Raw genomic sequence first — 10000 nt, 5'->3', positions numbered from 1 at the left:
AGGGTGGTAGTGGGGACATTCTCTTGAGTGTACAGGGTTTGATGAGAGCCCAGGGAGGCCGGGTCTTAATTTCCGGGCCTGCTACCGGGCGCGGCTGCACTAACTTTGGGGCAGGCCCGTCTAGAGTTTGAATGGACAGTTGGGCCTGTTGAGAACCCTAGTTTTCGCGGGCTGCCGTGCACGACTGCACTAATAACTTTGGGGCAGGCCCGTCTAGAGTTTGAATGGACAGGTATAAGCCAGAACATGGTTCTGACATATATCCATGGAGATCTAAGGGTTTGAGGTTTGAGGTCAGATGTAGAGTTGCTAGCCAATATTGATGACATCAGGGATCTCCAGCCCTGATGATGTCACGTGATGCCACGAGACCTGGGCACCATGTATGGGGGCTTTCCCATGTATGGGGATTTTGAGTGACAAAAATGTACGATTTCATAGTAAATGTTAAAGTTAAAACAATGATATCTGGATGTCTATATATATACTGTATAGCATCAGTATAATTTGTTTCAACCGAGATGAATAATTAGGCATCATTGTCATAGATATGGAAGTTTGCTTTGTGTGCTCCAGTACCGTTAAGTAGTAGCATATAAGAATAGTAAACACCAAAATCTATAACATGATCTCCAGAACCGAGATAGAATTTCTGAAATTCTATGTACGGAAGCAACAGGATGCAGAGAGACCAACACCGGTCTGAAGATGATCTTGCTGAATGATGCACTTCATTTAAATACAGAGACCTATTACATTATTGAGTCTATACAGGACTGACAATTTTAGTGAGAGCAACACTGTTGCTGTGATTAAACCTTAATGAAACCTTTCCAGAATCTTGTTTTCATAGGAAGGAATTTATTTTGATTTGATTGTAGTATATTGCTAATAAAAAGGAGAATGGATATTTGTCTATAATCAGTTAGAGTCTCACTATCTAAATGTGGTGTCTTCAGCAATGGTTTAACTTTAAAACAGAGTTTGCAACCCTGTTTAAGCTTAAAGAACAGAGTCAAGATGAGAAGTTCCTCTATGCTACAGAAATACTTGTAAATTCATCCATTGTATCAGTGTTTACCACTGAACAGAGAAGAGAGGTCATGCAGCTCGTAGTCACGATGCAAATACTTTATTTTAATAATGAAATATAGCTCCTCATGTTTCAAAACAGAGGCTTGTGAGAGAAGGTGGGTGGAAGGGCCAGGATTTAGCAGCTGGTTAATTGTATAATATAAACTTGCCAGCATTCTAACTAATCATTTGAAAGAAATGAGCTTTTCGTGCCAGGCATACAGAGTTATTATAGCCAGCTATGATTACATTTTTAGCTCTCATGCCATATCTCTCTATGCGCTAATTCTGAATGAATATGACTTTGAATTAAAGTGCAAGACTGTCTTCTGCTTTAACAGGAACAACCTGATAAAAATAGCACTGAAAAGATCAGAGGATGTGAGGATACTTACCACTCGCTTATTTAATTATATTCATGGTATGTGGACACAACCAAAGGCAAATTGAAATTCTGCCTCTGTTATTCACTTTCTATACAAGTCGCCCACACAGATATTACACACGCACGCACACACGCACGCACGCACGCACGCACGCACGCACGCACGCACGCACGCACGCACGCACACCGAACAATACAGTATGTCCTTACAGGAAAATTGAGTCCAGTTGATCTCTCTCGCTCCCGGAGGCTGAAAGCGAGCGTCATTCACTGTCAGCAGCTTTCCTCTAATAATAAACAGCCTGCAGGGGTCTCTCTCTCTCTCTATCATCTCTTTTGTAAAGTGGTAAATATATTTTAACTGCTAATTTAACCATAGTGTTGCTGTTGGGCAGGTAACACATGCATATTCTAACTGTGTGTGTTTTTTCCCTAAATTAACTTTACGATACGTTTACGATACGTTTTGTTTTCTGAACTTTCCACCCAACAGAGATGATTCGAACCCTGGCACCCCTATTCTATTCTGGGCGCAAACATGGAATGAAATACGCCAATGTACAACTGAGCTTGTAGATCATTTCGGCAATACAAAGAGACACTCGTGTGAAGTGAGGGCTGCCTATGGTCAAGTCCATAGACTTGGCTGCCACATTACGTCATCGAGGGCACACACAAAGCCAGGCATTGGAGGGGCTAGCGCCCCTCAAAAAGGAGGCAGCCTTTAGAATCTATAGCAGTGGTCTATTGTTTATTGATCATTTGAGCCACGGACGGGTCCATTTGGTTTCATTTTACACTCTTAATTGTTAAAGATCTATAGGGGGCCATTTGGTTTCATTTTACACTCTCAATTGTTAAAGATCTATAGGGGGCCATTTGGTTTCCAACTCTCCATCATTTAGCTGCATGGGGACCACCAAGGACCACTGGTCTATAGTATAGATCATTGGGGGACTCAGGTCAACGATAGCGTTTAAGTGTTGTGTAAGTTCAGTCTGTGTCATGGTTTTGTAATACCCATCACTATGAATACAAATTAATACAGTACAGTAAGTAATAGGAAGTACTAGTAATCACTTTTTAGCCTGTTAGCTTCAATCATCAAACATTATTATTTAATTAGCACCCAGCGGTTCCCAAACTATTCAATGTCAAGGACTCTCATATACCTACCGTACCTTATCTTAATTAGTATTATACAATTTTACCATAGCATAGCCTATATGCAATTTACAATTGGGTTTCTGAGGTATAAATACTGTCAAAAAATATATAATAATAAATAACAGTGAAAAAAGTAGTGGGACTCGAACCCAAGCCTGCAGGGGAGACTGCAACCTGAACCCAGTGCCTTCGACCGCTCGGCCATCCTAACATGTCACCACCTATGAATCATTTACACTAGCCTACATGTAATAACACATGTATAACTCAATAAAGGGTCAGCTATGACTGGATCAATGCGTACAAAGAGACCCCTGAAAGCCATCCATCTGGCAACACCAACCAACTAACCAAGCCGGAGGCACCATGGAGGTGTTGAACATCAGTCTCCGCAGTGGATCTCCTGCCAGTTGGTTATTGATGCATTCACTTCCATCATTTGGAGGGTTTCCACGGATCTTGACAGCCCAGCATGTGGTGTCAGTCTCAGTCTGTGAGGGTTGGGAGTTTAGTCCTTGACTAACGAAGTGTGTTAATATCCAATCAATCTTCTCACTGACAGTCAGAGTATAGCTTAATGAGACTCTTCATGATGCATTATACTCAAAACAGACTGACAGGAAATAAAACTGGACCTGACTTGAAGCTGAGAGTAATGACAATACACAGTATTCCCACCACAGTCACTAAGAAAGGAGGGTTTGGAACAGCAACTATTGATTATCTTTCTTCTTAATTTTTACATGAATGGAGTAATCTAGAAGCACATTTTCTATATAATTATTTTTCTTTTTGAGGGCCGATATCCCCTTCTATGAATGGCTTTATGAAATTACGTCATGTGGCAGCCAAGTCACCCCCTCTTCCTCCCTTTCTTTGTTTTCTTGGAAAAATAACACAATAGGAACTATGCACAAACAATTATTTCACCCACTTGTTTTACTTGTAAAACTGATTCTGAGGCTTATTAACAAAAAACGTTGCCAGCCAAGTCTATGGACTTTAATTTTTGTTTAGTGCAGTAATTACAACATATGAGGTCATGTGGCTCAATGGCTGATATAAATCCAATGGGCGCCCCTCATTTCACAAGTGTGATTTTTTTCACATATCAATGAAAATCAACAACTTAAACCCTAATTTAACAGTGTCATGCAAAAATGGCTAAAATATTAATATTTAGCAGAATTGCTACTGTAGGCCTATTTAAAAAAGTTGAATAAACAAATTACTTAAAGAAATAAAATAATGATAATCAATTAAATCGATTAAATCGTTACACGTCTAGAGTAGAATGAGTCTTGCCATAAGAAAAAACATCTATCTTTTGTTTATAGGGGAAGACTTGCCATCATTTTCAATGTTCAAAATAGGCCAGTGTCCTGCCTTCTCTTTATTGCCTGTGCTTAGACAGCCAAAGGACACCCGGCGCTGTGGCTTAGTTGGTTAAAGCGCCTGTTTAGTAAACAGGAGATCCTGAGTTCAAATCTCAGCAGTGCCTTTTCTCTCCCACCCACACAATTCAATTCAATTTCAATTCAATTCAAAGGGCTTTATTGGCATGAGAAAACATACGTTTATATTGCCAAAGCAGAAAGAACAATACAACAATACAGCAATACAATCAAAACAAAGATGATGTACATTTGAAAGTCAGAATCTTCAATAGATACATTTCTATGTACCAAGATCACTCGATGCAGGTATAGTGCAGGAATACACACAATGATTAGTCTTTAGGGTGGTTGTGTTCCACCCGGCGCTGTGGCTTAGTTGGTTAAAGCGCCTGTTTAGTAAACAGGAGATCCTGAGTTCGAATCTCAGCAGTGCCTTTTCTCTCCCACCCACACACGGAGATGATGTTTAATCTGAAACCACATTCCTGGTGCTGCATTTCACACTCTGAAACAGGTTGGTTAACATGTGGCGCTGTGGCTTAGTTGGTTAAAGCGCCTGTTTAGTAAACAGGAGATCCTGAGTTCGAATCTCAGCAGTGCCTTTTCTCTCGTACCTCCAAATGGAAACATGTTCCAGACTCTTAGGCCCCTTTTCCACCGGTTGGGAACCGGTTCAGTTATTTTTGGTTCTTAGTCCATGAGCCAGAGCTCCGAAATTGGTTAATTATGAATTGAGTGTGCAAAACCATATATTAAATTGTTATCACCATGAAACTTCCCCAGTTGATTACTTACACAAAGACAATGATTTATTGTATTACAAATCTTAAAATATGCAAATTAGGCATTATTTAGGAAAAAATACTATTATAAAGGAAAAAATGTAAAATATGAAAAAGCTACTGGATTATCATATATTAATTTACTTATATTCTATAAACAATTGAATATAGGTATGGCTTTGCCCACTCAATTCATAATTAACGTTCCAATTTTGGAGGTCTGGCTCATGGACTAAAAACTGGTTCTGAACTGAACCGATTCCCAACCGGTGGAAAAGGGGTCTCAGTGAGATCTTTCATATTCCCTCCCGATTGGCTATGATCTCATTTATCCTCTAAATTCAAAAACAATGAAGAATGTTATTAAACTCATTGACTGCCAGGCCTCCCCTGCCCCCCCTTGCCAGCCTTATTTGTTATATCTTACCTTTTCAAGACATTTTGTGTTTAGCGTTTTATTTCTTCTTTTTTTTTATTGCTCCCCCGGTTGATTGTTGACACAGACACGTGTGTTGTGTTCACGGAAAAAATATATTCTATCTGGAGCTCGTCCAAGGAAGTGTGGGCCTTTGGAAAACAAAGACATTGTGTGAATGTATTTGCACCACAATTGGGGGTGTCATGCTACAAATGTTGCAAGTTAGGTACAAATCGTCTTGTGAGATCATGTCAGGATGGCCGAGCGGTCTAAGGCGCCAGACTCAAGGTGACAAACCTTCCAGGTTAAGGGACTTCTGGTCTCCGAATGGATGCGTGGGTTCAAATCCCACTTCTGACATTACTTTTCTGAATTTCTTCTTGATGAATTGAATACATAGCGCCACAATGGAAACAAGTCATCAGGGCTTTTTGTGTTACTGTTATCCTTTTAACGTTACTTGTGTAATTGTACAGCTGTACAGTTTGCCATTTTTTGCCAAGTATTATTATATTAAATCAATCAATCAATCAAAGTCATGCGACAATGACTGTCAACAAGGGTCTTGATATGCCATACCATTTGTCTGTAATTGCCTTAAAAATGTGTGGACAGGGCCTATTTCGTAAAAAAAAAGAAAAGCATATATCATGAACGCAACAACCAATCTTACCTAAATTGGAATTGCATGTTGAGGGGCCTCTATGGAGCACACCTCCGGAAGTGCTTCCATTTATTCCCATAGGGAAGTTACACTAGGTGCCTTTCCATCAAGCTTTTTCAAAAATAGGAATAGGATTTTCAGAAATTGGATGAATGAAAAGCGCATTTTGCCCGTTTCCATCAACTGATAAAATGCAATTATTGGGAGATAGTTCATGAAATAAGCAGTAGGGGGCTCTATTTTGTCAGTCAAGTGAGACGCATATTTAACTGTCCACTCCAGAGGCTGTTTTTCAATCAGGCAGGCTGTCTGTTAATAGTGGTCTATTCATGTTGGATGACATGAATGCAGCCTGTTGTGTAACAATGGAAGGCACAAAGACCCCCCTGGCAGCGGCATTCAGGCATGGCAGATCCTCACACTCTGAAGTTGATTTTGGTCAGAAAAGCTCAGCAGGGCAGAGGGCCAGTGGCGCAATGGATAACGCGTCTGCCTACGGAGCAGAAGATTCCAGGTTCGAGTCCTGGCTGGCTCGTAGTTTTCGCTTAATGGATAGCATTGTTAATAGTTTCATTCGTGTCACTATGTGCCTACTCAAAGCGCTTACAATGGTTCATTCATTCATACGACGCCACCCTTTCAAGAACGCTCATACATAGTCAGTTATATGTAGTCTCTCTCTCTTTCTCTCCACCCATTTATATTGGCTCATGTGGCTCACCCTTTATTCGATGCTCACAGTGTGCAATACGTGCAGACGATTCCGTCCTCAAAATGTTGAGACACAATTACTACAATTATTAGTATTGCATGTACGTTTTACCCTGGTTTTCTCTATCCATCTTCATTTTGTTCCCTCTCTGTCTCTGCAGGCTCCTCCAGGGCTGAAGAAGAATCTGCTGAGAACCTATGAGTCCTGGAGTCCAGAGCAGATCAGTAAAGGTAGGCTCAGTCATGCACATGTACAAAGTATTGGTTCTTTTAAAAAAAACAATCAAAATTAGCAGATCTGCTCTGATCCAAGCTCAGCTATTATCACTATTTTCATATGACAAAGTACAGCATCAAATATGGCATTCATTTATACCAAACAAAAACTAAACTATGAAACATGGGGAGGAAACAAGGTTTCTGCCCAACAGTGACAGTATGTGTAACTAAACTGCCTGCATGGGCATAATATGCAATTATTGATGATAAAACAATTTAATCACAAGTCATTGTGATGTAGCTTCCTCTGCCTACATTGTCATGGGGCAGGGTGTTGCAGAGCCCCAACAAACCTCCAGGTTGGGTGTCCCTGACTCCCTGCTATATAGTAGCAAAAGAGGTCCGCGGCCCACCTATCATTATGAGCCACTTGGAGAACACACAAGGCAGAGAGAGCCTCCTGTTAGTTCTGGTCCCCACTTCCCCACTTTCACAGCTTTTAAAGGACAATTGAAACAGTGGTTAAAAAACAACCAGTCTTGTGATCACGTATGACTCTCAGTCCACAATAGAGTAGGCCTACCCTAGCAATTGTTTCTCTCAACTCTTATTTCTCTTTTTACTGTGTTTGAAATGTATTTTTGTATGCTGTCCTCTCATCTCTTGTTATGTCAGTTTTGTTTAGTGTTCAATGTCCGGGGACTATGGATGGAAATTAGCATCTCTGCTAAATCCGCTTAATTTATCCTACATTTTCATGTAATGTTCATTAATATACTCTGTCCCATCCAAATAAACCATTAAAGTAAAGTGTTAGGCCATGGCAGTGTAAATTGAGCTTATTAATAGTGCTCTTTAGTGTGGTCTGGTGGTCTATTTAGTAATGTGTCCATTTATCTGTACAGATATTCTACTGTTAAACGGATTCTTAGTTTGCTTATGATCCTTGATGAGTCACTCTTTATATGTATTTGACGTATTAGCATGTGTTGTTCAGCATGTGAATCGCTCTGGATTAAGAACGTCTGCTAAATGTTTAAATTGTAAACCATAACTATAGGGTCGGGCGGAAAAAAGATCTACTTCAATATCCAATTCATACAGAAAACAGGGTTCCAGACTCACTGCATTTTATTCTACATTAGCATCCATTAGAAGTGGCCGTTGCTTATGTTCCTGTTTTTACAATAACAAAAACACTTTTCATCACTGCATACGGCTGTCTCATCCTATGAATTTAAAATGTGTAATATGGCAGTCCATTAGTGTGGTTAATATTCTGCATATGGCTAATGCCTTCAGTTTCATGGCCACAGCTGACCTCAGCAAACACTTAGCATTTTAACACTGTTATAGCTTGTTCCGAGTAGATGTTAGTCAACATGGCTGCCACAGTGTCACATGTACGCAAAAACTTTTTGCGTACATGTGACACTGTGGCAGCCATGTTGACTTGCAGTAAACGGCTCATTTATGCTCCCTTTATGTAGAAATGCGTACTAAAGTAAATAAATCTCTGTTTCAAATGATGTACTTTACACTCACTAGAGGGTAGTTCAGAGCAGTGGTGTAGTGCTCGCTTCACGCATCACCACACCGTTCTGCCAGTCTTTCGAGCAGGAGCACACCCCCGTATGCACTGGTGTGCTTGTGCATTCCTGCGAGACTGTGTTCCCACACTACTGTCATACTGCTACATGATACTGATAAGTACCTAATAGCACTGTAGCCTAGCATGCAGATTAGTTGATGGTAGGCTACTTAATGAAGACAATAGCCAGCAGTTAACAGTACTTCACACCGCAGCAGATGTGAAACCCAACCCTCTATTCCGTAGGCTATGCGTTGGGGGCACTGCGCATTAGTCCGACATCCCGTTAGTCAAGGTTCAAGGTTGTACGTTATTGTTTCATCTTGTGTACAGGTACATAAGAGTAATTTTTTTTTTAGCTTCTTTCAGACAATGCAGCGGCATAGATAGCATAACATTCAGTGTGTGTGTGTGTGTGTGTGTGTGTGTGTGTGTGTGTGTGTGTGTGTGTGTGTGTGTGTGTGTGTGTGTGTGTGTGTGTGTGTGTGTGCGTATGCGTGTGCACGTGTTGGTTCTATAGGAGGTGTTCTGGCCCGGGCCCAGTCCCTGTTCTCTCTGGCCTGGTTCCACGCTGTCTGTCAGGAGAGACGCAACTATATACCACAGGTGACACATACACACGCACGCACGCACGCACGCACGCACGCACGCACGCACGCACGCACGCACAAACACTTGAATCCCTTGCAATTATGATTACTGCTGGTCATTATTCCCACATAAGCGGAGAGACACTTCACTTGTACAAAAACTGCCCCGTTACTGCTCCAAATGAATGTGCTAACATGATTCACAGAATCCATTTCAGTCAATCACTGGCATAATGGTCTGAACAAATTGCTTTGCAAGAAGACCAGCATCCTCGGATACACATACACGAGTCATCGGCCTCTTATTTGCGCCTGACACTGTGGAATATTACTGGGCAGGGTCTATTTTGCCGGCTCTCATAAAAGGGAGCCGAAAACTACCCCTGAGACCCAGCCAGCAAAATATGACCATCATCAGGGGTGGGGGGGATTCTGGAGATTCTGGGCCCTCTTTTGTCAGTGCTATACCCCTTATCGCTAAACTTCTTTGTCTTTTTTACTATTTTGAAAAACATTTTTGAATAGTTCAAATCTACAAGCCCACAACTTGTCGATGTAGATCAGCTAGTGAAACGATTTTACAATGTTTTCAAAATAGTAAAAGAAAACAAAAAAAATCACACCTGTGTGAAATGAGTGGTACCGTGTGGGGGTCCCCGGGTGTCCCCGGGGGGGGGGAGGGTCCCCGGAACATCCAGGCCCCCAGGAACACGCCCAGGGGGCGGGGCAATTCCGGCGAGCCGCCCCACGTCCGAAACGGTTGAGAAATGACAGAGTTACCATGTGGGGGTCCCTCTACTGTACCCTCTACTGTAGTGTACTGGCACACCCGAAATCATCATATATACAGTTAATATGTGCGTGTGTGTTTGTGTGTGTGTTAGGTTGCGCACAGGTGGTGAAAAACAACCATGCTATTTTCGTGCTCATACCCACCCAGGCACCCAGGCAGGCAGCCAGCCAGCCAGCCAGCCACACACATAGCTCCGTAAGGGAGTGGTT

General features: G+C 41.6%; 1 protein-coding gene across 1 annotated transcript in view; it reads left to right on the top strand.

Moving 5' to 3' along the window:
- The window catches only part of dync2h1 (dynein cytoplasmic 2 heavy chain 1), a gene marked incomplete at its 5' end in the record, with an annotated part of 668232 nt that overhangs the window by 547180 nt on the left and 111052 nt on the right, over positions 1-10000 (top strand). Inside the window, 2 exons of the mRNA XM_079513540.1 lie at positions 6760-6829; positions 8929-9014. Of these exons, the coding sequence (XP_079369666.1) occupies positions 6760-6829; positions 8929-9014 (156 nt within the window). The remainder of the gene's footprint in view (positions 1-6759; positions 6830-8928; positions 9015-10000) is intronic.

Source organism: Electrona antarctica, assembly GCF_951216825.1.
Source record: "Electrona antarctica genome assembly, chromosome: 11".
Taxonomy (NCBI): domain Eukaryota; kingdom Metazoa; phylum Chordata; class Actinopteri; order Myctophiformes; family Myctophidae; genus Electrona; species Electrona antarctica.
The sequence above is the reverse complement of the archived record's forward strand: the minus strand, read 5'-3'. Positions and strand labels throughout refer to the sequence as shown.